The sequence below is a fragment of the Anser cygnoides genome, chromosome 5 (assembly GCF_040182565.1).
Source record: "Anser cygnoides isolate HZ-2024a breed goose chromosome 5, Taihu_goose_T2T_genome, whole genome shotgun sequence".
In the NCBI taxonomy this organism is placed as follows: domain Eukaryota; kingdom Metazoa; phylum Chordata; class Aves; order Anseriformes; family Anatidae; genus Anser; species Anser cygnoides.
This window is the reverse complement of record NC_089877.1, coordinates 36,792,372-36,819,142: the sequence shown is the minus strand read 5'-3', so window position 1 is coordinate 36,819,142 and position 26,771 is coordinate 36,792,372. Positions and strand designations below refer to the sequence as shown.

The following is a 26,771-nucleotide window of genomic DNA, read 5'->3' as shown; positions in this document are numbered from 1 at the left end:
AAGACAGACCCCTAAGGAACATTGCTCATCACTGGCCTCCACCTGGACATAAAAACATTGACCACTACCCTCTGGGTGAGGCCATCGAGCCAATTCCTTATCCACTGGATGGTCCATCCTTCAAATCCATCTCCGCCATTGGGAGGTCAGTCTGGGTAGGGGTGTCTACTGGGGGGGTCATGGCCCCTCTGTCTGGGTTTCAGTCTTAGCCCTGGAGGTGTGGTGGGTGGACACCGTTTTTACCTCACTGGAAAGCTGCTTCGTAGTGCTCCCAGAATAGAGGGTAGAGAGACCAGTCCATCTCCCACCCTCCCTGCTCATCAGAGGGGGGCTTCTGGCTTTGCCCAAGCCTCATCAGCCACCCTCACGAGGGCTGCTGGGTCCTGGTGGCTCCCTCGGCTACCTCAAGTGGCCTCGATGCAGGAAACACTTGCACGCCAAGATCCCCCGCTCCACTGCAGAACACGTCTGCCCTGGAGCTGATTGCATTGGCAAAACCCCTTGGAAGTCTCTGGCAGCCTGTGGCCTTAACCCTCCTTCTTCCTCCCATCATTCCTCAGGTGTGGAATCACTCCCAGTTGTGCCAATCTGTTTCCTGCCCCCCCAGGCCCTATCACACACCCATGCCCTGCACCTGGGATGCCAACAGTGTACTCTCAACAGCCACCCATAAGGCAGAGCTCTGGCCTTGCCTTAACTTGCCATGAGAAATCACCGGTGCTCAGATAGACAACAGCACAAGGGCTTTGCCCTCTCTCTCTGATCACATCCCTGTCCTGTCTTCTCTGAGATTACATTTTGCGGGGTACATAGTGATGCAAATGTACTTTTATCTACAAGTGGTTCCTGTCTCACAATCTCATTTTGCATCATAAGGGCTGCCGTCCTCACTGCTTGTATTCTCTTTCATGTGTTTTCCATCTTCTGAATACCTCCTCTTAAGAGTTATTGCCTATGTTTTTTCTATGTTTTTCTATGGTGTTTTTTTTGTTTGTTTGTTTGTTTTTGCCTATGTTCATTCACAGAATGATGTCCTCCGAGGATATCTTTTGATTTCACATGGTGAATGTACATTGATGAACCCAGCCCAGAGTCTCTCCGGGGGGAGCCAGTCTTGAGCTGCAGGAGACGGGACCTCATATAGACTTAAAACAAGGGTAGAGCTAGTTCCACCCATGAGAAGGTGGTGGTGAAAAGGCTTCCAATAGGTGCAACACCTTCATAATGCAGGCAAACCCTGGGTGCTCAGGCCTGACCCTAGCTGGATCCCGTGGTCCATGGGCTGGAGGTGAATGGGTAGGGTCAGGACAGAAAAGGGGCTGCTGTTGCCTTCAGGGCCCTGGAAGAGGGAATCAGAGAGCCTCAAAGTGTACAGGGTCGTGTGCTGTGGTGTTCAGTCATGTTTCATGAATTGAAGTTCCAGCCCCTTCATTTTCCGTTCCCACAGTTGGGCCAATCAGATATCCGATCATCATTGTCCTTCAGTGACAGCATTTTGTGTGTGTGTGTGTTTTGTTTTCTTCACCGCCACTGTGAAAAACATTGCCCAGTACTGATTTCTTCTATGGCTTTGTAGCATTGCATTTGTCACAAGTGTTATATTCCATGCTTTGACACGTTAAAGTAAAGCCTCTATCTGGGGGCAATGTTTCTGAAATAAAGTTGGGAGAAGTCTTTGAGCACCAATTTACATGTGTTTAGAAACACTGAGCAAAGACTGCATGCTGTTGCACAGCCGCACATCAGACGTTACCCACTGTTGAGGGTCCCTGCCTGGCCTCTCTCACTCTCACCTTTCTGCCATTCTCCTGCCCAGGGAGTGACTTAAATAACGACTTCTGACACAGAGCTTTCCCCATACAGACAAGGGGTGCTGCTGGGAAGTAACAGTACAACACATTAATCTGCAAGTCTGTTCCCAGAGCTTCCTGGTATGGGATGATCCTTCCTTCAAACTCCTCTCACTTTGTACTTGAACAGTCCAGCCAGCATGGTCATTCATTGACACCATGCTCCTCTCCCTTCCTTTACTTCCAAGCAGAAGACTTTGTTTGCAGTTGGCTCTGCAGGGATTTTCTTCTACAGCTGTGTGGCTATACCTGAGTTAGTTGCAATACGTGCCAGGTTTGCCACACATTATGGCAAAGCCTCTGCCAGGGGGCGAGGTGTCTCAGGAGACAGCAGGAGAAAGTCTTCCACACACAATGAAACCCAGCAGCCCCCGAAGTGGCAAAACAAAGCTGGTGGATGGGGAGAAGAAAAGGAAGGGGGTGACGTGGCCAGCTCCCACTGACAAGATCACCGTCTGTGAGACATGTGAGGGGAAGCTGTCACCGATGAGATGAGATTGTGAGAGGAGTCTCCTGACTGCGAGACCCGGTCTCTGGGCACAGGTCTGCTCCGCGGCATGAGGGAGGAGGCTGGAGCAGAGCAGGGTGGCCCTGGCATCTGCCGCCAGCCCCTTTCTCCTGGCGAGCCTGGCCCTGCGGAGGCCCCGTGTGCTGGTGCTCCTGTGACAGTGTTGTTCCCAGGAGCTCCGGGAGGTGGGAGGCCAGGGATGGGTGGGTGGGAGATGCCTCCTGTCCAGGGATGGGGCTGGAGCTGTGGGAGCCTGTCCTGGGCATGGCTGGGAACGGGGCCCTTCCTGGGCACAACCTGGGATCACGGGCAGAGATGGTGAGTGCCGGGAGCACCGATGCTCCTCTTCTCTCTCTCCTTCCTTGTCTCTCATAGGAGGGGCTGCGAGAGGGACAAGGTGGCCACCCGGAGCAGGAGCTTCACCATGGCAGAGACCAGCACAACAGACCTCTCTCTGAGCTACACAATTTTTCAATATCTGGACTCTTTTGAAAATAACACGCACATATGCTTAAGACTATCTTACGAATCTCTGGTCTTTTTAGGTGTCTGTATGGGGATTTCTTTGTGTGGACTTGCAGTGAATGGGATAGTCATATGGTTCCTGTTTTCCCACATGAGGAACCCATTCGCTGTCTACATCCTAAATCTGGCTGTTGCTGACTTCGCGCTGCTCCTCTTCTCTTTTTTGCTCATGTTGGCAATTTTGATCTTAACAATTTGTTCTCTCTTTGATTATATTATTCTTTCCTATATAGAACTTGAAATTATAGTTGGATTTCTGTGCCACTTCTTTGACCTCAGCAGCCTGGGTCTACTTACAGCAATTAGTGTGGACCGGTGTGTCTCTGTTTTCTTCCCAATCTGGTATCGTTGCCATCGCCCAAAGCACTTGTCTGGCATTGTGAGTGGGTTGCTCTGGGTTCTTGCTGGATCTTTTGTTTCCTCAATGTATCTTAGCTTTTACTTTGTTAAACGATATGGGGACGCATTTGGAGGTATAGCCATTGCAATCACTGTGACTTTATCATCAATGATGTTGATTTCCAACCTGTCCCTGTTCATCAAACTCCGATGTGGCTTTCAGAGACGACACCCTGGGAAACTCTATGTTGCTGTCCTGCTCAATGTGATCTTCTTCTTTGTCTTTGCTATTCCTTTCAGCGTAGAGGTATTCTTCAATCTTCCGCGCACACAGGAACTATTTCCTGACAAAGTATCTTTTTTGCTGGCATTGCTGAACAGCAGTACCAATCCCATCATTTATTTCCTGGTGGGCAGCTGCCGGCGACGCCGGATCCAGGGCTCTGTGAAAGCTGCCTTCCGTCGGGTGTTCGAAGAGAACGCGGTGAGCGAGGAGGGGAGCCGCACACCCAGGGACATGGCATCAGAGACCACTGTGTGAGGCCCTGCTGGGGAGGAGGCCTGGAGGCACAGAGCCTGGCAGGCAGCTCAGAGCCTGCCTACTGCGGGGAGGGACCACCGCTGGAGCTGGGCAGGGGGCGCGTATGGCACGGAGCTGGCACGGCACTGCCCGGCCAGGCTCAGTCCCCACACGAGTGCTGTCTTCCCCATTGCAATGCCCCTCATTGCGCTGATCCTATGAATAAACTCTGGCTCCCTCTGGTCGGCAGATGAGTTTCGTGGTCTTTGGGGAGACATCCTGCCCAGGGAGAGTCTGGCATGTTAGGCCCTGGGGGAGCTCTGGCTGTCTGCTGTGCAGGCAAGGAAGGGCTCTTCAAAAAGGATTGCAAAATTGGGCGAGCCAATGGGTCCAGGTTGGTCATGGGGAGCTCTCCATGCTCTGCTGCTGAAGGGAAAATCTGCCTTAGGAGGCAAATGCTGCCATGGGAAGCAGCAGTGTGACTTGCCCAGGGCAGCCCCGTCCTGGCCCCACTCCTTGTGATGGTGTGATGGCAGGGCAGGCCATGCCTCTGCGTGGGTGGTGAGGGCTGAGGAGAAGGAGGGGGCCACGGGGCACGTGGGAGGCAAAAATCCCAGACATCAAGTTTGGGAAGCAGATGCTAGCGTGGTGTGCCTGAACCAGCGTGGAGCTGGTTCACGCGCACTTGTCCGCATGGGGAGGTGCAGTGCCACATGGCGCTGGGGATGTCCAAAGCCCAGGGTCCCAGCTCAGGTCGCCCCTGTGCTTTTGGCAGTGGCTCACATGCCGTGACTTGCTCACATGCTGCAGGGCACACCTGCACTCAGACCCTGCTGCTCAGGGCATCCTGCAGCACCAGTCTGCAAACAAGTTTAATTCCCACCCGCAGAGCTGAGACTACATCCAAAAAGGCACAAAAAAAAAAGAAGGGGCACATTATCAGAAGGGGAGGAAGCTGGCTTCAATGTGTATGCACAATGACATGTTTGTATGGGAATGTTTGTGGTGGTTTTACCCTGCTGGGCAGCTAAACTTCACCACAACCACTCTCCCACTCCCCCTCCTCAGAAGAAGAGAGGGAGAAGAAAGTATGCTGGAAAGAAAAAAAAAGGCTCCCAGGCTGAGGTAAGGATAATTTAATTAAATCATAGAATATCCCAAGTTGGAAGGGACCCACAAGGATCATTGAGTCCAACTCCTGGCTCCACAAAGGTCTACCCAAAAATTCAGAGCATATGACTAAGAGCAAAGTCCAAATGCTTCTTAAACTCCAGCAGGCTCGGTGCTGTGACTACATCCCTGGGGAGCCTGTACCAGTGTGTGACAACCCTCTCAGTGAAGAACCTTTTCCTCATATGCAGCCTGAACCTCCCCTGTCACAGCTTGATTCCATTCCCTCGGGTCCTATCACTGGCACCAGAGAGAATAGATCGGCACCTGCCCCTCCACTCCCCCTTGTGAGAAAGCTGTAGGCTGTGATGAGGTCTCCCCTCACTCTCCTCTTTTCTAGGCTGAACAGACCTAGGGACCTTGAAAGGGGGACAAGGAAGAGAGGAAAGGGACAAGGAAGAAAGGATAAAGAAAAAGTAAAAAGTAAAAAAGAAAAAGAAAAAGAAAAAGAAAAAAAAAGAAAAAGAAAAAGAAAAAGAAAAAGAAAAAGAAAAAGAAAAAGAAAAAGAAAAAGAAAAAGAAAAAGAAAAAGAAAAAGAAAAAGAAAAAGAAAAAGAAAAAGAAAAAGAAAAAGAAAAAGAAAAAGAAAAAGAAAAAGAAAAAGAAAAAGAAAAAAATCAAAGGCCACACAGAAGCATAGAGAGAGAAAAAAATATATTCTCTACTTCCCATCAACGAGCAATGTTCAGCCACATACTGGGAAGCAGGGCCGCAATATGCCTGGCAGTTGTTTGGGAGGACAGACATCTTCATAACGAGAGCACCCCCTCCTCCTTCCCCTTTCCCACCTTTTATTGCTGAGCCTGACACCATATGGCATGGAATATCCCTTTGGTCAGTTTAGGTCAGCTGCCCTGATGTCCCTTCCCCACCTCTTGCCCACCCCCAGCCTGCTGGCTCTTGGAGGGGTTTGGAGGGTCCCTTGATGCTCTGCCAGTATTGCTCTGCAATAGACAAAACACTGGTGTGATACCAGTGCTGTTCTAGCTACACGTGCAGAGCATAACACAGTACGGGCTGTTGCAGGGAAAGTTAACTCCATCCCAGCCAGACCCAGTACAATGTCCTCCTCCGACCTAAAGCTGAGATCCCTTCTGACAAGCATTGTAGCAATAACAACATGAACATCGATTGAGGGGCCCTTCTCTGAGGACCCAGCCATGGCAATTCACTGTGCTCAGGGTTCTTGTCTCCATGATGCTTCCTAGGCGCTCCTGACCATGCCTGGAAAGTCAACGCTGCAGATACAGGTGTATATATTTATAGCATCGTAGAACTGAACACTGATCATTATGGAGTTTTCTTTGTCAATGTACTATTATATTTCATAAGAAACAACCTAAATCATTGTTTGACTTAAAGGAAACTTCTTCCAGAATGTTGGCTGTTTTCTTTATAGCATATTTAACACTCTTTTTTTCATAACATTTAAATAATGATAATAATAATAATAATAATAATAGTTCTTTTTGTACATTTCGTACTTCCTGTGATGTTTTCTTCCTGAAGTATGGTCAAAGAAAATACAAGACTAACTTGGCAATGGTTTCAATAAAACATGAAAAGATTCCACAGAGAAGTCCCTTTAACAATCTTCATGCTCCAGGCTGGACAGGGTATTGCCCCGTCACGCCTTAGGAAGAGCACTGCTGGATGCTGCCCTCTTTGTCTCTCTCACTCTTACTCATTTTTCCTTCTCGCCTACTCTCAGGTACATGCAGGACACACTGGTGAGGAGAGGCTCGCTGGCAATGCAGCCCCACCAAAATCCCCCTCGCGGACCAGGTGACCCAGGTGGGTTTCCCTGAGCAGGAACAGGAGCTCTGGGACCTTGGCTGGCTGCAGTGACTCATCCAGCACTGCGGCACATTCAGCACTGGGACACATCCAGCACAGGGACACGTCCTGCACTGGGACGGATCCTGCACAGCACCAGCAGCAATTCCCCACACACCTGGGGCAGGTGCCACGGGGGGCAGGTGCAAGGTGTGGATCACGGCTCCAGGGCTGCTGGCAGAGCTGGCCCAGCATACCCAGTCTTTATTCCCAAATTTTCCTGGCACTTCCCCTTTATTTTTTGCCTGTTCTCCCCACCTCAGTCTCACACACTGTCTTCTGTCTAATGCTTTCTCTCTAGGAATATCTTAGAGGTATCTCTGCCCCCATTACTCTTTCCCTCTGTCGGTCTCTGCTACTGAGACTGGCATCTATCTCTGCCTGAAATGGGTGATGTAGTCTTGGTAGGTGGAGAACGTGTTTGGAAGCTTCCAGGAACCATTTTGCAATTAATTATTTTCAAACTTATGCAGGGTTTCAACTTCAGGGAAGGAATTTAAAACACACAATGGCTGCAAGTGATCTGACAGGAGGGGACAGGAGTGGCCATCCTCACATCCTTGGCTTTCATGTGCCAAGACAACTCCAGCCCTGAACCCTTGGTTTGCACCCTGAAGCGGGTGGAGCTGTTCACACTGCTGTCAGCATGGAAAGGCAGAAGTGTTTTAATTGACAATCCCGTGGGAAGGCACCACTGCTAAATATTGACCTCATCAGCTCCAGGCAGGGCTCCTGTGACCAGCTGTGCACATGGAAGGTGGAGCTGGTGGGCTCAGAGAGAAGGGGGCACCTCTTTCGAGTTTGCTTCTCTAGTGTTGTCCCACAGTCTCACCAAAGAGACAGTGATGCAAGCAGATGCTCTAGCCTGTGTCTTCATGCAGGTGCGGTGAATGAACCTCTGAAGGTGTTCGTGTTTATTTGGTGGCTGCACACAGGGCCTCAGAGCTGGCTCAGCCCCCAGCTCACACAAATGCCTCTCCACCTCAGCACAGCTGAGAGTGTAGGTGCACCTGATTTTAAAAAAGAAAGCTTTAATTAGCTCTGAAGCTTGTGCCTGGAGGAGATGGAGGATCTGGTATGATGCATCGAGCAGCCTGCAGGAGCATGCACCCTGCATGCACAGGCATCGCTGCACAGGTTGTCACTGCCGAGCAGAGAAGGGCTGGCTTGTCTTTCCTACAACACTGCTCATTCCCTTTCATTCCAAAGCCCCTGGCTTGTCCATGGGGACCACGGGTGCCTCCCAAGCATGCTGTGCCTCATCCTACTGCAGCTGGAACACCACTGGAACAGCTGGGATGCAGCAGCTGTTGGCAGTGACAAGACCTCCCCATTCACATTGTGAGGGCCCTGGGCAGCCAACAGCATCTGCCCAGAATGCGGCAGGTAGCAGAGAAGAAGCTGCCTGCAAGAAGTCTGCATTTCAGCTCCACCACCACATTAGAGCTGGAAGCTCTTCCTGGGAACAGCTGAGCACACAGGGAGCACCAAGTGACCGATTTTCATTCCAGACCCCAGCTCCTCGTAGGACGGGCTGACAGATGTGGAGGGCAGGAATGCACCCAAGGGAAGAGGATCCAAGGAAGCACTGCCACTGCCCCTTTCACCTGGAGGGTCCCTGCTACCAGGATTCAGTTCTCACGGCTTCAGCAGTGTCGTTTCCATAAAAAGTTAATTGTTTTCCTTCCATCTCCCAGTATCCTCTGTCACATTGAAAATCCAGACTTTACAGAGTCTTCAAGCAGAGCTGTCCTTTTCAGTTTGTTTTTGATCCTAACGTTACTCCTCTTGTTTTTCTGGAGAAGGACGAGACACACCAGAAGTGGATACAGTCCTCAGGTTGTGGTTGCAAAACGGCTCAGGCTAACCATCTGACAGCCCAGAGGAGAGCGGAAAGGACTGCAAGAGCCAGTTCCAGTCCAAACCATCGCGTGCAGATGGCCCACACGATGCGTGGACAAAACTCAGTTTGCAGCCTTGCTGCCAGAAGAAGCACTGCTTTTTGGGGAAGGCCTTCTGGGGATGATCTCACACACACGCCTACTTTCCTGTTCACAAAGTTGAATGGGAGTTCTTTGCATAGTCTTTGCATGTGTCCACACCCGCTAGGGGTGCACACACAAAGCTTTGCCCAGGCATTATTCTGCTCTGCTTTGCCAGACTCTTGCAGCCAGAAGCGCTCAGCTCTTCAGCAGACACACCAAAACAAAGCACCAGCAGGAGCTAAGAGCCTCCATGGCTTTGCTTTAATAGCACACTGGCTAGAGCAAGCTCACTTTTGAAGAAGGAATGGCTCAGACCTGTTAGATAGGACAGATTCAAAGCAAAGATTTCAAAGTAAAAGGTTTTGATGGGTGTTTCACCACCTGCCCAGCGCCAACCTCAGGCACAGGTTCCTGTGCTGCCCAGCACATTTTGTTGTATTGCAGCTAGTTCTGCGCACCACCAAAGCCATTGTTCTTGCCTCACCCTGTCTCACGGGACACCTCCATCCCTAGAGCATCTTCTCCCAGGGAGGGACTGGAGAGGGTTAAACATTTATTTCCACTGAGCCTTCACTGGGAGTTTCGCTTCTGTTTTCAGGCTCTGTGATGTCTTCAAAAGCCCTCTGACAAGCCAGCCTAGGAGAGATAGGGAACTTCTTTGTACAGCTCCCTGCCAGGAAATAAATAACAGGGTTGATACTGCTGCTCACACAGGCAAACAGGAGAGGAGTGTCAAAGAAGAGAACTGAAAAATCAAACAATCTTAGCAAAAGCCAGTAAGGAAAGTCAGCATTGAAGAAGAGGAAGGAGATGACAATGAACAGAACCACAACACAGAGCTTCCTCAGGGGATATTGCCATGAACAGCACAAGACCTTGGCAAAAAGGGTTAGACTGGAAAGAATCAGGATAAGCACCGACAACAGGTAGCTCAGGACGAAGATGACAACTGCCACTGGGGAGAAGTAGAGGGTCACGGTAAGCAAGAAGGAGAGGGCCCAGAGCAGGGCGCACACAAGTGCTGGCAAGTGCCAGGAGCGATGGCAGGGCCAGCAGGCCCGGGAAAGGGCAGACAGGGACGTGCTGGCACCGAAGGCTGCCAGGAGGTAGGTGCTGGTGGTGAAAACGAAGATGATGATGATGTTCAACATAACCATCACATCCCATGAGCCCAGCCTGTGACAAAAGCTCGGTGGTCCATAAAATATCACAAGGGCGATGGCAATGGAGAGGAGGAAGGTGAAGTCAGCGACGGCTAAGTTGAAGACATAGACAGTGACGGGGTTCCTGCGGATGTGGGAGCCGAGGAGCCAGAGGACAGCCCCATTGCCCACCAGCCCGCAGAGGCAGATGAGCAGCGTGGCAGGGACTTCGCTCAAACTGTCGGCTTCACAGTCGGTCCACTTGTAGTCTTCCTCATGTGAGGCAGCCTGCCTCATCAGCCCACGCTGCCAAGCCCCGTCATGCGCCATCCCACTGGGCCAGCTCCAGCAAGCAGGGCTGTCTCTTCCTGTGCTGGGAAACAGCATGTTCATTGCGAAATATCTGCCGCTTCGCCTTCCCCTTGCACAGCTGGAGGGATGATACGAAACAGAGGCGTGTCAGAAGCTCCAGTGTGCCCCCACACTGGGATTTTAAGGTCCTTGCAGCCATACCTCATCTTCCACATGGAGAAGCACAAAGAAAAATGAGGAACGGGGGGGGTGGGGGGATGGGTATAACATGCCTGGCACAAAAGCGTGTACAGGAATGGAGCAAAAGCTATGGAGATGCCTCTTTCCTGGCTTTGGACAGGTTAGATCTGGAGGAGGGAAATAGGGGGATGAAGGGATTGTCCTTGGAGATGTCAAAGAGCAAGCAGTTTTGGGGGTGGATCTGACATGGACTCTCAGGTGCCTAATATTACAATTGATATTACTAAGCAGCTGGGTTCCTTCAGTGAGACACTAATTTCAGTATTTCCCTACCACCTTTCCCCAAACATTTGTACATCTTAATGAGCTACTGTTCTCCAATCAGATTTGATACAAATGACCAGCAAGTTCAAAAGCAAAGGGGGGGGGGTAGAATGTGGCGGAGGAGGGGGGGAGGGGGGGGGGGGGGAGAAGGAGGCAGGGGGGTGCACTGATTAGGATGGGAAAAAACACCTGGAAAAGCCTGACCTTCTTTTCTGTCGCAGCCTGGAGACCTTCACTGGAGCAGACGTGCTGCAGACCTCTTGCTTGCCAGCTGCTGTCCTGTGACAGGATCTTCTCATGAGGTTTCCTGGAATTACCGCTTATAAACTGGACCATGCCTGTCCTGGTGAGCTTGTGCGGCATCCAGCATGGTGTGTTTCTCAGGCCCTTTTACAAACTGCTTTGTCGTGTTCTCAGGAGTTCTTGCAAACATGGAACTACTTCACAGCATTTGATGATATCAGGGTTCTGGTTATAATCTAGGCTTGTGTTCATACAGGAAATGACTAACAAGTCTCAGAAGCTAGCCCTATGGGAAAAACAAATCATCTCGCTGTCAGGTTCCTCTTTAATTTCACTTTAAAGCAAACCCAATCCCAAAATTTTCATATCTTTGAACTGGACAGACTTTTTTTCCTGTAGTCCAGGCGGTGATCTTTAGGACCCTGTGCTACAAGCGTGGCATTGCTGTAAAATTTCTGTCCGATTCAAAACTAGGTTTGCCACTTACATACCACAGCTTCACAGTGACACATGGCCTTCAAATACACAGCTTCCAGGAGCATGCTACTATGAGCAGCAAAGCTAACTGAGACTTCCTAAGACAATAGTTTCTGGAGAGCTGAACTCCAGCGAGATGAGTCGTACCCAGAGTGGCTGCAGTGTAAAGAGCTCCTGCTGCACCTGAGAGGAAGGGGTGCTCCTGCTGGGACCTGGAGCATGTAGCGGCTCCAGGGCTGAGACCTCCTCCTCTCTTCCCTGCTGACACTGCCTTTGTGTCCCCAGATACTCCCCTGGCAACCCCAGTCCCTTCGAGTGCAAACAAGTAATTATAAGAAAGCTCCGAGGTATGCCGGTGTGGTGTTGTGCAACACTATGGTCACTGCCCATGTGCTCTGAGAAAGAGCAGAATTACACAGGGTTTCTCAGCTTCTGCTTTTGCAGGCAACATCCTGAGATCAGTTACCTGCTTTTTTTTTTTATTTCCAACACAAGATTTACAAACATCAATTATTTGTTTGTGTCGAGGTTAAGTTCATACATCTTCAGCAGAAGCTATGCTCTGTAAATATTATGGCTGTGGTAGCAGTCACTGCTGTCTGTCAGGAGAGCTCATGAAACTGTCCAGTAGGCAGAGCTCACCCCCTTTGAGCTATCACCTGCCAGAGCCTTCACATACTCTATTTCTGTCCCTTTATTTAGGACTGCCCATGCAGTTTGCTCTATGGGGTTCTTCACCCCACGCACAGAACTGCACTTGCCAATGGTCATCCACCCCTGTCTGTCTGTCTGTCTGTCCATCCTCTGTCCAGCCTGGCCCAGTGCTGATTGCAGGCACTTGCCTCTTTACCCTGTCCCTTCCTGCCTCCCTAGTTAAACCCCCCTGATGGTGTCAAGATTTGTTTGCTGAACGATGCTGTCAGCTCCATCTGCTAGAAGTAGATGGACCTTTTCTGCCAAACAGTGGTGCAGGTGGATACCAGGACAGGGGGAGATGAAAACTTCTTTTCTGTCCCTCTCCATCATCTCCTCCAGTATGGGGGCTTGTGAGGATCAAGGCACTGGATGCTCAGTGCTTTAGTATCAGGCACCAAGGCCCCAGAGCAGGGATATCTCCACCCAGGGAAGCAGACAGGGTATGGACTGAGGCCAAGAGCGTGGTCAGGTTCACCCTGGAGAACAGATGACACAGGACTTCCAGACCACATAATTGTAGCAGTGCAAACTGCTGGGCAGCATGAGGAGACTGTCACTTTAATTTTGAGAAAAGCAAGCACATCCCACAGAACCAGCAAGCGTAGATACTGCAATCAGCATTAAATGATGTAAAAGACAACTTTATTAAAATAAGTTAAAAAGACATTTGAGAGGAGAACCAGCCCTGCTCCCCTGGAAACCTCATCGAGGACAGCTGTGACCCAGGGGTCAGGCATCTGTCCACGGCTGGGCCTGCTCGCCTGGCTGGGCAAGGGCTCTGCTCCCATGGGTGCTGGAACGGGGCGCGGAGGAAGGCCTGCCCGGGGGGATGCTGTAGGTAATTCTCGACACAGGGCCCTCACCCACCATCCGCGGATCTGCCCTGTCTTCAAAGACCCTCTGGAGAGCCATTTTGACAGATTCTCTGAAATTCTGCTTTTTGTAGTTCCCAACCAGGACATAAATAATTGGATTGCTGCTGCTGTTGATGGCAGCCAGCAGAAGGCAGATGTCAAAGATAAAATTGGTGTAGACATAGAAGTTGAGGAAGATCTGGACACTGAGTGGGATAGCAAAGAGGAGGAAGAAGAAAACAGTGAGGAAGGATGACAATGTACAGCCTCCCTGGGTGGTATTGCCATGATCTACACCTAAGCTTAATGAAGAGGATCACATTGGAGATGACCATAAAGGGGGGTGAAAAAGCAGAAACTGAGAAAGCATAAGGTTGCAAGAACCACCCAGCCGCATTCAGAGTGACCCAAATCATACACAAAGTACACGAGCCCTGACAGCACACAGGTGAGAGCCCAGAGCAGGCTGCACATGACAGCTGTCAGGAGCTGTGGCGATGGCATCGGTAACAGAAGGGCCAGAGGGTACCCAGGCACCTCTCCATGCTGATGGCCATGAGGAGATAGAGGCTGGAGCTGTATGTTAGCAGAACCTGGAGTGAAATGGTAGGAGCACGTGCAAAAGCTGTGGGTGAAAGCAGCTGAGCATGGGCACATGATACATTACAAGGGAAACTGATGTGCAGAGGAGAAAGCAGGCATCCGCAACAGCCAGGTTGAGGGCATAGGAAGTGAAGAGATTCCTCCTGATGTGGAAGCCGAGGAGCCAGAGGATGGCCCCATTCCCCACCAGGCCACACAAGCCGATGAGCAGCATGATGCTACTAATGACGATTTCCGGGACATGGCCTGCAAAGCATCTGGTCCCATTGTCTCCATCCCCTGGACCATAACCTCCATAGATGGGGGGAACACTGTACTTCAGCCACGGACTGTGGTGTTGGGATGTCGCTCCATCCTCCTCCTTGCTGTCTCCTGCTCACCTAGGGAAAGGAAAGGGATGATGGAAAAGCAGTGACTCTTAGGTCCCCACTGTTGTGCTGCTCTGGTCATTCAGTCCTTCCCTCGCCTCCATGGGCTCCAACATCTGCAAGCCAGAGAACAAAGAATGGAGTGGAGAAAAAAATAAAAGATGAGAAATAGGGATAAGAGGGAAAAGCTTGGGCCCAGGATGGAATGCTACAGACAGAGAACTGGAAGAGGAGTGGAGCAAGAAAGGAGAGGCATGCAGGAGCCATTTGCCTGTCAAGGACTGGCAAGGGCTGAGCTGGCTAATGAAAACGTGGCCACTTCTTTATGAACCAAAAGCACTGATTTGAAAAGACGGTGATGTTGTCAGCTGTCCCTCCCACGTGCTGCAGGGAATTCCCTGTCTCCCTGTCAGTGGCTGCACATTTGTCCATGCATCCAGCAGAGTGGCCGGAGACAGCAGGAGGTGATCATGGCAGAACTGGCACCACAGCTTGGGCTGCAGTACCTCCATCCCAGCCTGCCCAGGTAGCCAGGGCTGGGGAGCAGAGGGCCCTCCGCTGATGGGGATTGTAAAACTCTCCAGAGCATCTCAAGAGCATCTCAAGACTCAGAATGCTGCATGTAGCCTTAACAAAGGGAAAAAAAATGAAAAAGAAACAAAAAAAAAAAAGAGAGAGAGAGAAAGAGAGAGAGATCATTGAAAGCAGCATACGATCTCCAGGAACACAAATGCGACTTCTGAGAAATGAGATACATGTGCATGCAACAATTCTGCCAGACAGCTGGAGTATTTCATTTCTGGATGCTTAAGCTATCTGAGGATGGCCAGGAGGTTACATTCTTGGATCCACATGGCGCTGCAGGTACTCAGCACTACATTTGCATGTGCATCCTTGCCTGCTCCAGCCCTTCCCGCCCTGCACTCAGGAGCACTGCACCAACAATGTTTTTCCCCTGCTGGCTCTTCCAACGGGACCCAGCCCCGCCAAAGGCACTGGGTGGAACACGGGTGCTGCGGACGTGGCCGTGCCACTACTGGGCAGCCAGTGCTGAGCTCAGTGAAGGCTCCTGTGGAGCCACCACCATCTGTATCCGCAGCTTCCACCCTCAGCGAGATGCCAGTGAGGGGCAGAGCTGAGGGTGCAGCTGACAGGATGGGGATGATGGTGTGTGCTTGTGCAGAACAACTTCTGCTGAAGGGAATGACTTTAACAGGAAACCTTAGGAGTAGCTCTTCTGTTGCAGGAGCATTGGAACTGGAATTATATGGCGGGATGAATCTGATGTCTTTGGGAGCAAACAACATATTTTAGAGCAGCCTAAAGTCAGCGAGGAACCAGATGTTCATCCTGGCAGCCAGGACAGCAGCCAGGAGTGGCCGATCACAGGGACACTGATCTACAGGAGAGGTAGGGCACAGAAGGGTGGGTTCCCTTGGGAAAGGTCTTCTACAGCTGAGGGACCTGCCCAGAGCGGGTGTGGAGGGCCCGTGCCCCCAAGGAGCCGTGGGAGGGTTGAACCACAACCACGCTGAGGTCAGGAGCAGGAGCCCCTGGTCTGTGCACTACCAGAAGGATGGGACTGTAGGAAAACAACCACGAGTGTTCCTGAGAGCAAGAAGGAGGATGTGGACTTCCCATGCCACCACCGTGCCCCTGGTGAAGGGCTGGGAGGACTGCACTTCTCTGTAACAGCATGCTAGAAGGGAAGCACAGCACCTGAAAGCATCCTTCCTAGTACCTGTATTTGTACCATTAGGGGGTATTACATCTGGGCTGTAAGTGCTAGTGAAAACTACCATTCACTGTTCATTTATTCAAAGATAATTTATAAACTTTTATAAACTGTTAATGCCCAAATTCGACAACTAAAACTAGTTTTTGGCTCCACTTTGAACGTGCATTCCCTCGTGCCCATGAGACATCTTGGCGATAATTCCCACATTCTTCCCACAAGGGGAGTTGCTTCTTGGAAGCACTGCACTGGCCCTGCCAGCATCACCAGCATCACGCTTTTCCGCTGCGGGGCAATGCCCACCCCGCGTGGCTGGGAAGCCCTGAGATGTGGGGGAGTGGAACAAGGAGTGATAGAAATGCGTCAGGCAGAGAGGGAAGGCAGTTGTGACAGCTGGTCGCTGCTCTGGGAGGGGCATATTTAATCAGAAAAGCATGAGGAGCCATTCACAAAATTCTTGCATGGTTTCTGGCAAAAGCCACTTCCTTTGTGGGGAAAAAAAAAAATCAAGATAAATAAAAACAAGGAAGCGGAGCTCTGACGTAGCAGTGGTTACAAAACCTTTCTCGATGCCACTGCGACCCCACTGTGGCTGGGGCAGCCTGTGTATGCAGCATAGGGGCACAGAGAAGAGCCAGGGGACGAGTCCAGCGACACCCTCGTGACCGGGAAATGTTCCTCGTTGCACAACTGGCCTGAGGGGGATGCGCTTCAGGATCTGGATTTGAGGGGAGCCTGAGATGCCAGGAAACCAACGTGGATCTGCCCAAGCCCTTCTGGAAAAACAGCCCTAGCCTGCTGATTCACCAAAGCTAACAGTTAAGTGCAATGTTTTTCTTCAGCCCTACCCCACTTTTCTTTCCTCCAGCACCCGCAGCCAGCACCTCCCTCCCTCCCCGCTCTCCTGGGGACAAGCTGCGCTCTCCCCAGTGCCTTTCCCCTGCCCTGTGCTGCCCTTTTGCAGCTCCTGATAACTCCTGTCCCCGTCCTTATGCCTCCCTCTCACATTCACAATGGGAGCCCTGTTCCCCGCCTCGTCCCACTCACCCTCAGGGTCCTGCTCACCCCCCTGCCCCCTGCTCTGACCGCAGCCAGGACCGCATCCCACCACCGCCTGGCCTCCTGCCATGGAGCCGAACCACACGGCCCCGTCTCCTGCACCACCCACGCCAACACCCGATGGAGAAGATGCGTGTGAGATCGATGTCCCCGATATGGCCGTGGACGGCGTCACGTTGCTCATCTGCCTCTGCGGGCTGGTGGGCAACGGGGCCGTCCTCTGGCTTCTTGGCTGCCGCATCCGCAGGAACCCCATCACCGTCTACATCCTCAACCTGGCCGTCGCTGACTTCACCTTCCTCCTCTTCATGCTCACCTCCGCGCTCCTCTACATCCTGGACAACCTCTCCTGCAGCACCTTCCCTGTCTTCATGTACCTCAGGTCGTTCCTCCTGCCCCTGCTGCTCACCCACAACATGGGCATGTACCTCCTCACAGCCATCAGCATCGAGAGGTGCGTGTCTGTCGTCTGCTCCAGCAGCCCCTGCGGCCACCGCCCCCAGCACCTGTCGGCCGTGGTGTGTGCCCTGCTCTGGGCCCTCTCCATCACTGTAATTGCTGCAGTAGCTTTCCTGTGCCTGTCACACCAGCACGAGCAATGCCGTCTGGCCCTCATCTCCATGTACGCCCTCAACTTTGCTGTCTTCGCACCATCCATGGTCATCTCTAGCACACTTCTCTTCATTAAGGTCCAGTGCGGCTCCCAGCGGCGCCAGCCCAGGAGGCTCTACATCGTTATCTTCCTCACCGTCCTCTTCTTCCTCCTCTTCGCTCTTCCCCTCAGCATCTGGAATTTCCTGCAGCATGTCAGTTACATGCTGGGGCAGTCCCAGGTGGTTTTCCTGCTTGGCTGCATCAACAGCAGCATCAACCCCTTCATCTACTTCCTGGTGGGGAGCTGCCGGAGGCGCTGCTCCTTGGTGTCCCTCCAGGTCGCCTTCCGGAGGGTCTTCGTGGAGCTGGCCGATAACACGGTGTGCAGTGACAATGCCACGATGGACACGCTGAGCCCGGCCTGTTGAAGCCTTTCTGCTACTCTGCTTAAGGCCCCCCCAGATGATGGCTGGATGGCTGGTGGTTTCACTGGGGACCCAGATCAATAAATGCCTGCCCTGTTTCCCCAGATGTCACCCTCTCACTGCTCCCTGCAGACAATAACGGGCGGGGGGGGGGGGGGGGGGGGGGGCAGGGGTGAGAAGAGAGAACGTAATTACGCAATTTGGAGGTCAGTGGGGGGCAGGATTCCTGGCAGGATTCCCTGCAGGTGCACAGCTTTCCTTGTCCCCTCAACCCTCCCCAGCAGTACTATTCCCAAAAGGAATGTGCCCCAGAGGACAGAGTTCCCATCTCATGCTGTCAGACTGCCACATTTCTGCTTTTTTGGATGAGCGTTGCCTTTGGGAAAGGCTGACTCATGTGCAAGTGGGGAAAAACCTGCTCAGTGTCCTAAGCCCCTCTCCCACATCTCCTGTGCAGCCTCTCCCCTGCTCTGCCCCCCTCCTGTCTCCAGAAATGCCAACAGTGGGGACCAGGGGCACCCAGCAAGTCTCTGCCGATGCCCCGCGCTCCCACAGAGCTGGTTCCTGTGTCACTGCAGCTTGGTGTCGATACACATCACCAAATCACGCATCCCCGAGCAGGCTTGGGTCCATGTCCAGCGCCCGCTGCAAGGCTGGGGTCCTGGGGGAGGACACGCAGCGTGGGTGCCTCGAAGCCAAACCGACGCGGCACTGGTGCTGGGGTGGGACAGGCTGGGGGCAGCTCCCAGCCCCCAGGGCACGTGCCGGTGTCCCCAGGCGTGGCATGCAGGACCTTGGGGGGAAGCCCCAGGTCCCCAGTCCATTGTCCCCGGACCCCAGCCCTGCCTCCGCCTGCTGGGATCAGGCGCTGAGCCCCAGGGCTGGAGCTCCCCGTGCGCCTGCCCCACTCCGCGCGTCCTGGTGCGCGCAGAGCCCCCAGCCCCGAGCCGCGTGCCCACCCCCAGCCCCCCGGAGGTGCCCCCATCCCCCGGGCCACGGAGAGGAGGAACGAGAGGCAGCGGCAGAGCAGCGGCTTTATTGGGGGCAGGCGGCGGGGGCAGAGCCGGGGCCGGGCGGACGCGGGGGCTGGGGGCGCCGGGCGCTGTGCGGGGGGCTTCCCGCAACGGAGCCCGTCCCGGGCCGCCGGAGCCCCCGCACCGAGCGTCGAAGCGCCGCTTCTCCGGGGGCTTGCGCCGCCGGGCCTCGCGGAAGCCTCCGGTTTCCTCTTTCCACGCTGGAGGGCAGCAAAGCCCCGCGCTCCGCGTCGAGGTGGCCGGGAGGTGCGGGGACGGGACGCGACGGGACGGGGATGGAGGGGACAGGAGGGGATGGGGATGGAGGGAATGGGGACGGGACGGGGCGAGAAAGGGGTCCCGACGGATACGGGGATGAGGATGGGTTGGAAGGGGCGTGGGAGAGGATAAAAGAGGATGCGATGGGGATGGTATTGGGAGGGGATGGGGATGAGGATGGAAACAAATGGCGACAGAGATGAGGATTGGGATGGGACGCAGATGGGAACAGGACAGGGTTTAGGATGGGGACAGGGAAGGGGAGGGGAGAGAATGGGACAGGACGTGACAGGGTGGGGACAGAGATGGGATTAGGATGGGATAGAGATGTGGACGAGGACCAGATTGGGATGGGATGGCACAGGATAGGGAAGGGGATGGAGACAGGATGGGGATCCAGACTGGGACAGGGAATGGCATGGGATGGGACAAGGTGGGAGAAGGATGAGCTTGGATGGTGATGTGGGCAGGAAAAAGATGGGAATAGGATGAGGACAGGTTAGGGATGGGACAGGGGTAGTGATGGGGTAACGACAGGACATGAACACGTCCTGGCACGCAACCATGGGAAGGTGACCCATGGGATGGCCATGAAGAGGTGTGGACAGCTGAGCACAAAGCTGGGGGACGCAGTGCGGGCAGTGAAACCACAGTGGCCTCTCAGCTGGAGATCACAGTGACGCCTGTCTCCTCGAAGACCCTCCGGAAGGCGACCTGGAGAGACACCAAGGAGCAGCGCCTCCAGCAGCTCCCCACCAGGAAGTAGATGAAGGGGTTGATGCTGCTGTTGATGCAGCCAAGCAGGAAAACCACCTGGGACTGCCCCAGCATGTAACTGAAATGCTGCAGGAAATTCCAGATGCTGAGGGGAACCATGAAAAGGAGGAAGAAGAGGACGGTGAGGAAGATAACGATGTAGAGCCTCCTGGGCTGGCGCCGCTGGGAGCCGCACTGGACCTTAATGAACAGGATCACATTGGAAATGACCATGGGTGGGGCAAAAATAAGGAAGTTGAGGGCATACATGGAGATGAGGGCCAGACGGCATTGCTCGTGCTGGTGTGACAGGCACAGGAAAGCTACTGCAGCAATTACAGTGATGGAGAGGGCCCAGAGCAGGGCACACACCACGGCCGACAGGTGCTGGGGGCGGTGGCAGCGGTACCAGAGCGGGCACAGGACAGACACGCACCTCTCGATGCTGATGGCTGTGAGGAGGTACATGCCTATGTTGTGGGTGAGCAGCAGGGGCAGGAGGAACGACCTGAGGTACTCGAAGACAGGGAAGGTGCTGCAGGAGAGGTTGTCCAGGATGTAGAGGAGCGCGGAGGTGAGCATGAAGAGGAGGAAGGTGAAGTCAGCGACGGCCAGGTTGAGGATGTAGACGGTGATGGGGTTCCTGCGGATGCGGAAGCCAAGAAGCCAGAGGACGGCCCCATTGCCCACCAGCCCGCAGAGGCAGATGAGCAACGTGACGCCGTCCACGGCCATATCGGGGACATCGATCTCACACGCATCTTCTCCATCGGGTGTTGGCGTGGGTGGTGCAGGAGACGGGGCCGTGTGGTTCGGCTCCATGGCAGGAGGCTAGGCGGTGGTGGGATGCGGTCCTGGCTGCGGTCAGAGCAGGGGGCAGGGGGGTGAGCAGGACCCTGAGGGTGAGTGGGACGAGGCGGGGAACAGGGCTCAGGGGACAGCAGGGCTGGGGAGATGCTGGGGACGGAGGGCTGAGGAGGCGGCTGCCCTGCCAGTGGTGGGCTGGGGCTGAGCGTGGAGCAGAGTCTGGAGCAGAGGGCAAGGGGCTGCAGGAGGGGGTGAGGGGGGGAGAGGGGGCTGCAGGGGCCTCAGGGGAGGTGCCAGCAGCGCCCTGGTCCAGGCTCACCCCCATCCCTACCTTTCCAGGCAGCGGTCTGTGCCCTGTCCAGCTGGAGCCGTCCTTGCCACTGTCCTCTCAGACAAGGAGATTTCGTGTCTCTGTGTCCTCAGAAGACCTGAGCAGACCTGAGCCTCCTCCGTGCCCCTCCGAACAACGCTGTTCCTTGGGCGTTGCTGCAAGAGCACTGGTCAGGTGGTGAGAGCTCTGCCTCTTTCAACGATACTGGCTGCATCTCCCATCCTCTTCCCTCGTCAAATTTCTGTTGATCTTGCAGGAAAGGAAATGTTTTGTCCAAGAGGATATCCCAGAGGACAAATATTGCAGCAGCTACATCTTGCTGTGAAAGAATCTTGGTGCTTTTAGGATCCAACCTGATATCTCATTAGACTGGTAATTACCACCTTCCTAATTGTTTTATTGTGCTCCATTCTCCTCCCACTACTCTTCCCTAATGTTGGCATCCTTCTGAGATTGTTCATTACTGTTTGCACTTCCCCTCAGCCTCCTGGTGAGGCCTGGCCACAGCGGCTGGTCCACGCTTGTCATGTCATGTCACCAGGGGGGGTTTGGTGTCGGGGCCGTGGGCTCAGTCTGGGTCCAGGCTGCAGGGGACACAGGGGCACCGGGGGCAGCTGCTGCTTCCCCAGCGGGCCCCCGGGAGCTGCGTGCCCCGGGTGAAGTGGCAGGAGGGAAGACGGGAAGGGCGAGGGCCACGGGTGACACCGGCAGCCGGGCCCAGGGAGGGACAGAGCTCCACAAGTCACCTGCTGGGCCAGGAGGAGCTCTGAGTCATCCTGTGCCTCCCTCCGCCCTGGACTTTGCCTCCGGTGGATGCTCGGGGCAGTAAAACCAGCAGAGGCCAGGGAGGGACTGGGACACGCAGGGTCAGCGCGGGGCGGTGGGGCCCGGAGCGGCGTCCCTGCGGCCAGGCCCACCGTGCCCACATGCAGCAGGCACCTGGGGGGCAGAGCCCACCCCCGGGGCCCTCCGAGGCCGCAGCCGCTGAGATCAAGGCCACTGAGATCAAGGCCGTCATCGTCGGGGACGGAGGCTGCGGGAAGACGTCGCTGCTGATGGTCTTTGCCAGAGGGGACTTCCCCAAGGTGAGGCCCCTCCTGCCTGCCCGAACATCCCCAGGCTCAGAGCCCCCCAGCAGCACCGGGACCCTCATCCCGTGCAGCCCCCTGCCCATGTCCCCCCACAGCTTCCTTCACTGGGGACGGGGCCCTGGCACGGGGCGTTTGCCGGCACCGGGGGGGTCCCACTGCACCCCTGGGTCCCAGCCACCCACCCAAGGCTTGATGCTGCTGTGGGAGACCAGGGGTATCCCAACTGCCTCCCCATGGCCTTGTCCATCCCCCCAACCCCCCCCCCAGTCCCTCACCCAACCCCGGGGCCTCTCCAAGCCACCCGCTGCCCACACCCCTGTCCCCTGCCAGGTCTACGTCCCCACGGTGTTCGAGAAGTACACGGCCTCCTTCCAAGTTGACGGAAAGCCCGCGAAGATCCACCTCTGGGACACGGCAGGTGGGAAGGGATGGGAGGGGACAGCCTCGGGTGTGCCCCTGTGCGTGGAGGCGCTGGGGACGGGGTCCCCCATGGGTGTCCCTGCCGCCTGCCATCCCCAGAGCCCCCCACGTCCCCCCGGGGTGGGGGCAGGCATGGTGCATCAGGGAGCCGGCTCCTGACGGTCTGCTGCTGGGCCTGCAGGGCAGGAGGACTATGACAGGCTTCGCCCGCTGTCCTACTCAGATGCCAATGTTGTCCTCATGTGCTTCGACGTCACCAACCGCAGCAGCTACGACAACATCCTGACGAAGGTAACGCAGCGCCGGGGGCTGCTCCCGCCCCGTGCATCCTCCCCAAGGGGGCTGCCACCTACTCCGCCGTCTGTCCCACCGTCCATCTGTCCCACACCCCGTCCTGCCGCCCGTCCCGTGCCCCCCACGCAGGCCTGGTGGCAGCCACCTGTCCCCCACAGTGGTACCCGGAGGTGAACCACTTCTGCAAGGGCGTCCCGGTCCTGCTGGTGGGCTGCAAGACCGACCTGCGGCAGGACCCCGAGGTGCTGCGCGAGCTGCGGCAGGGCCGCCAGGAGCCCGTCACCTTTCAGCAGGTGGGTGCCCCCCCCCCCGGCAGGGGACACGAGCCTGGGGCAGGGACGGGGCTCAGCCACTGCCGCCGCTCTCCGCAGGGGGAGGCCATGGCCCGGCTGGTCCACGCCGCGTCCTACTTCGAGTGCTCGGCCAGGTACCAGGAGAACGTCAGGGACATCTTCGTTGCCACCTGCGCCACCGCGCTGCGATCCGCCCGACGGCCCCGACGCAGGAGATGGCCCCGGGGGGGCTGCACGCTCTGCTGAGACCCTGCACCCCCGGCCCGGGCACCGTGGGCCGGCACGGAGACACCCCGTGCACAGAGAGGCGCCTGCCACCGACCTGCCCGCAGCCGCCCCGCTGCTGAGAACTGACCCGGGGGACCCCCCGGGCCCCTGTCCCGCCGGCCGGGCGGGGGACACGCGCTGAGCGGCTGCGGTGCGGTTCTGCCATTAAAGCTCAGAGCTCGTCAGCGCCGTGCGGTCCCTGCGGGCAGACCCCCGGACACCCGATGCGGCACCAAAAGGCACAGGGCCGCAGCCACGGCACCGTGTGTGTGTGTGTGAGAATGTGTGTGTGTACATGTGTACGTGTGTGTGTGTGTGAATGTATACATGTGTATGTATGTGTGTGTACGTGTGTGGGTGTGGGTGTGGTGTGTGTGGATGCATATGTGTGAATTTATGTGTGTGTACTTGTCTGTGTGTATGAGTGTGTATGTGCGTGTGTGCGTATGCATGTGTGTGTACATGTGTGTAGTGTGTGTATATATGTTTGTATGTGTGTGTATTTGTACATGTGTGTGTCCATGTGTTTGTACACATGTGCGTGTGTGCGTGCGCGTGTACATGTATGTGTGTACTTGCCTGTACTTGCCTGTGTGTACGTGCATGTACGTGAGCATGTGTGTATGTACATACATATATATATACATATATATACATATATATGTATACATATATATACACATGTGTATACATGTGTGTACATGTGTGTGTAGTATGTATTTGTACGTGTGTGTGTACGTGTGTGGACGTGTGTGTGTATGTGTGTACATAAGTATGTGTGTACATGTGTTTGTACATGTGTGCATACATATTTGTGTGTGTATGTGTCTGTACGTGTGTACGTGTGTGTGTCTGTCTGCACGCGCCCCCCCCCCCGACCGCGGCCCCCCAGCCCCCACGTGCCCCTCGCTGGTCCCCGCGAGCATGCGCGGGGCGGGGCGGAGGGGGCGGGGACACCCGGGGGCGGGGCCAGCGCGACGGCCCGCGGGAGGGCGCTCGCGCCCGTCCCCTGGCGGCGCACGCGCGCTCTCTCCCCTCCCCCCCCGCTCCGGCGGGGCGGGGCCGGCGGGGTGCGTGCGCGCGGCCGCGCACGGCCGAGGCGGGCCGGGCGGGGGGCGGCGCATGCGCGCAGCGCGCGCCGGGGGAGGCGGCGGGGGGGCGCGGGGCGGCTGCGGGCGGCGCAGGCGCAGTGCGGCGGCCGAGGCAGTGTGTATGTGAGGCTCTGACGGGTTCAAAATGGCGGCGGCGGCTCCTGTGTGAGGAGGGGAAGCGCGTCCCGGCCGGGGGGCGGCGGCGGCGGCGGCGGCGGGGCGGGCGGCGGCGGCGGCGGGGTGGGCGCGGGCGGCGGGGCCGGCGGCCGCCCGGCAGCGGGCCGCGGGGTGGCGGCGATGCGGGGCGCGGGGTGGCGGCGGCGGCGGCGGCGGCGGCGGGGGGACGCGGCGCCGGGCCGGGGAGCGGGGCCCGCGGGAGCCGGCGGCGGCGCGGGGCGGGCGGCGGGGCTGTCAGCGCCCGCTCGGCGCGGCGGGGGCGGCGGGCGCGGGGGGGGCGGTGGGGCCGGCGGGGCGGCGCGGCGGCCGGGCCGGGCCCGGTCGCGGTCGCCGCCTGACCCGGGGGTTCCTCCTCCGTCTCTTGTGCTTCTCCCGTGCCGGCGCTAGAAGAGGACAAAGGCGCAGGAGAGACCTGGTGAGCCACTCGCGGCGGGGCGGGGGGGGCGCCGGCCGCCGGTCGCCAAGTTTCCGCAAGTCCCCGGAGAGGAGAGGAGAGGGGCCGGGCGGCGGGAGCCGGCTGCCGCCCCCGCGGGGCCGTCCCGCGGGCGGCGGGGCAGCCGGCCGGGCCGGGAGGCAGCGGGCGGGCCGGGCCCCTCCGGGGGGTCGGGCCGGGCCGGGAAGTTGGCGGCCGGCGGGGGGCCGGGCGGCGGCGGGCGCCGGTGACAGCTCCCCGGGGAGCGACGTCCCCCGCGCCGCTTTGTTCCGGCGGGCACCGGCCCCCTCCTGTCCGGGGGGCCGGGGCAGGGCCGCGGCTGCGGGGCAGGCCCGGGAGGGGGCGCGGGGCGGGGGGGGGGGACGGGCTCGGGGCGTGCGGGTGTTTACAAACAGCGCCCGGCGAGGGGAGCGGGAGCGCTCGGGCCGGTCCCGAGCGGTGCTGGCGGGGGGGGGGGGGGAGCGCGGCGCTCCGCTGTCAGACCTTTTCCGGAGGGGCAGGGGGGAGAGAGCTCGGGGGAGAACAGGCGCTGCCTGCGCTACGGCGGCAGTCCCGTGTTCCTGCACGGGACGGCAGAGTCCTGCCCCGGAGGTCTGCCGTAGTCATAGGCGTGGGGTTAAGAGCTGCGGTGTACCTAGATGCTGTTTTCATTCTGTTCCTGTAAAAAAAAAAAAAAAGTTTAGATGCCACCTGACACCTTGGGAAACTTTCCCGTGTACAGCATGGTGTCACAAGGTGGCAGATTTGGAGATCTGAGCATGTAGGTCTCCTAAGATGGGAGTTAGTCCCCTACCCCCAGCTGCACCGAAGTGCCGCGCACAGGATCCCGTACGTCTCCCTGTTTGAGGGAGATGTTCTGTGTGTGTGCGGCTGCTCCCGAGTGCTGCGGTACAGGACACCCAGAGGACAGCAGTCATGTCATTTGGAGGAGCCGGTTCTCTAACGCGTAGTGTTGCGCTCTGGGGAAACCAGGCTGCTCCCCTGCTGCCGTCAAATGTTTAACAGCAGGCGCACAGCTTGCCTGGTTCCTGTCCCCAGCGCGAGGCTGCTGAGCTGCCGCTCATGCCGGTAGTTGTGTGGAGCAGAGGCCTTCTCCTGGTTGGGGACCTGCAGCTCATGTGTTACAGAACAGCTGGTAAAGTCATTTACCCTAGGTCATGCCTAAAGTTAGAATGGGAGTATTAAAGTTGAGGTGGGCTTATCCCCTGTGTTCACTTGATCTAGCCCCACACAGGGGCTCGGATTCAACCTCAAAACGAGTGAAGAAATGAGGGATGTAGGTGCTGCACGTCCCTGAGACCTGCTTCACTGTTTCCCTCTGAATTCAAAGGAGGAAGAGGACGACGACAGCAGCCCTGGAGTGTCCTTCTCACTCTCTTCAGAAGAGTCGGAGATGGAGCCTGAAGAAGAAAGGATCCGCTACAGCCAAAGATTGGTCAGTATCAGCCATTACTGATCAAATCCTGTTCTTGGTTTTCTTCAACTGAAAAAAGAAAAGGTTTTTACTGGCAACAAGTTTAAACAACCAAAAAAAAACACACCACAAAACAAACATATTGTAGTGGATTGCTGCAGCTTGTCCTGAGGTATTAGCTCAGCCGGTGGTGAGTTGGATGGCTTTGTGGGTCCTGTCTGCATCGCAACGCTTGCCTTAGCGGAGGGTACAGATTGACTGAACTCTGGAAGAGGGGAGCATTGGGGGCTGGGACTGGATAAGATGCTCTGGGAAGGTGCGGGATAGAAATATAAAGTGTGTGTCTGTAGCTTTTGTCAC

At 56.1% G+C, this 26,771-nt stretch overlaps 6 protein-coding genes and 1 pseudogene across 8 annotated transcripts in view; 4 read left to right on the top strand and 3 right to left on the bottom strand.

The window, feature by feature from the left end:
* Nucleotides 1–2,272: 2,272 nt before the first annotated feature.
* On the top strand, nt 2,273–4,270 carry LOC106029318 (mas-related G-protein coupled receptor member H-like). The gene is made up of 2 exons (XM_013170586.3): nt 2,273–2,543; nt 2,734–4,270. The coding sequence occupies exon 2, from the start codon at nt 2,783–2,785 to the stop codon at nt 3,761–3,763; it is 981 nt and encodes a 326-aa protein (XP_013026040.2). The 5' UTR covers nt 2,273–2,543; nt 2,734–2,782; the 3' UTR covers nt 3,764–4,270.
* A 1,125-nt stretch (nt 4,271–5,395) lies between these two features.
* On the bottom strand, nt 5,396–12,435 carry LOC106029317 (mas-related G-protein coupled receptor member A2-like). Its single transcript, XM_013170584.3, has 2 exons — nt 10,896–12,435; nt 5,396–10,305 (listed from the first exon to the last, which is right to left on the bottom strand). The coding sequence occupies exons 1-2, from the start codon at nt 10,988–10,990 to the stop codon at nt 9,279–9,281; spliced, it is 1,122 nt and encodes a 373-aa protein (XP_013026038.3). The 5' UTR covers nt 10,991–12,435; the 3' UTR covers nt 5,396–9,278.
* Nucleotides 12,436–12,836: 401 nt separating this feature from the next.
* On the bottom strand, nt 12,837–13,993 carry LOC136790893 (proto-oncogene Mas-like; annotated as a pseudogene).
* Nucleotides 13,994–15,886: 1,893 nt separating this feature from the next.
* On the top strand, nt 15,887–17,851 carry LOC106049954 (mas-related G-protein coupled receptor member H-like). Of its 2 annotated transcripts, XM_066998943.1 has the most exons (3): nt 15,887–16,485; nt 16,759–17,180; nt 17,317–17,851. In XM_066998943.1, exons 2-3 carry the CDS (start codon nt 16,795–16,797, stop codon nt 17,732–17,734), a joined length of 804 nt encoding a protein of 267 aa, XP_066855044.1. In that variant the 5' UTR covers nt 15,887–16,485; nt 16,759–16,794; the 3' UTR covers nt 17,735–17,851. The 2 variants fall into 2 exon arrangements, with proteins under 2 accessions (XP_066855044.1, XP_013057827.3); XM_013202373.3 differs by having other exon boundaries at nt 15,909–16,485; nt 16,759–17,851.
* A 956-nt stretch (nt 17,852–18,807) lies between these two features.
* Nucleotides 18,808–21,069, bottom strand: LOC106049956 (mas-related G-protein coupled receptor member H-like). Its single transcript, XM_013202377.3, has 2 exons — nt 20,932–21,069; nt 18,808–20,651 (listed from the first exon to the last, which is right to left on the bottom strand). Exon 2 carries the CDS (start codon nt 20,613–20,615, stop codon nt 19,698–19,700), a length of 918 nt encoding a protein of 305 aa, XP_013057831.3. The 5' UTR covers nt 20,616–20,651; nt 20,932–21,069; the 3' UTR covers nt 18,808–19,697.
* Nucleotides 20,975–23,482, top strand: RHOD (ras homolog family member D). Of its 2 annotated transcripts, XM_066997889.1 has the most exons (7): nt 20,975–21,108; nt 21,188–21,303; nt 21,864–22,016; nt 22,353–22,440; nt 22,624–22,733; nt 22,895–23,029; nt 23,108–23,482. In XM_066997889.1, exons 3-7 carry the CDS (start codon nt 21,987–21,989, stop codon nt 23,273–23,275), a joined length of 531 nt encoding a protein of 176 aa, XP_066853990.1. In that variant the 5' UTR covers nt 20,975–21,108; nt 21,188–21,303; nt 21,864–21,986; the 3' UTR covers nt 23,276–23,482. The 2 variants fall into 2 exon arrangements, with proteins under 2 accessions (XP_066853990.1, XP_047909041.1); XM_048053084.2 differs by lacking the exons at nt 20,975–21,108; nt 21,188–21,303 and having other exon boundaries at nt 21,727–22,016.
* Nucleotides 23,483–24,428: 946 nt separating this feature from the next.
* The window catches only part of KDM2A (lysine demethylase 2A), a 46,324-nt gene continuing 43,981 nt past the window's right edge, over nt 24,429–26,771 (top strand). The window contains exons 1-3 of the mRNA XM_066997883.1: nt 24,429–24,552; nt 24,952–24,979; nt 26,328–26,432. Coding sequence (XP_066853984.1) covers nt 24,533–24,552; nt 24,952–24,979; nt 26,328–26,432 — 153 coding nt within the window. The 5' untranslated portion in view covers nt 24,429–24,532. The remainder of the gene's footprint in view (nt 24,553–24,951; nt 24,980–26,327; nt 26,433–26,771) is intronic.

What these genes read in the sequence shown, in the direction of transcription:
- LOC106029317 (XM_013170584.3), bottom strand. Translation starts at nt 10,990, where the DNA reads ATGAGAAGATCCTGTCACAGGACAGCAGCTGGCAAGCAAGAGGTCTGC. An exon ending in AGGCTGCGACAGAAAAGAAG is followed by an intron (nt 10,306 to 10,895) that starts GTCAGGCTTTTC and finishes TCATCCCTCCAG; the next exon opens with CTGTGCAAGGGGAAGGCGAA.
- RHOD (XM_048053084.2), top strand. Translation starts at nt 21,858, where the DNA reads ATGCAGCAGGCACCTGGGGGGCAGAGCCCACCCCCGGGGCCCTCCGAG. An exon ending in CCACCTCTGGGACACGGCAG is followed by an intron (nt 22,441 to 22,623) that starts GTGGGAAGGGAT and finishes CTGGGCCTGCAG; the next exon opens with GGCAGGAGGACTATGACAGG. An exon ending in AGCCCGTCACCTTTCAGCAG is followed by an intron (nt 23,030 to 23,107) that starts GTGGGTGCCCCC and finishes CGCTCTCCGCAG; the next exon opens with GGGGAGGCCATGGCCCGGCT.
- LOC106029318 (XM_013170586.3), top strand. Translation starts at nt 2,783, where the DNA reads ATGGCAGAGACCAGCACAACAGACCTCTCTCTGAGCTACACAATTTTT.
- LOC106049954 (XM_013202373.3), top strand. Translation starts at nt 16,795, where the DNA reads ATGGAGCCGAACCACACGGCCCCGTCTCCTGCACCACCCACGCCAACA.
- LOC106049956 (XM_013202377.3), bottom strand. Translation starts at nt 20,615, where the DNA reads ATGGAGCCGAACCACACGGCCCCGTCTCCTGCACCACCCACGCCAACA.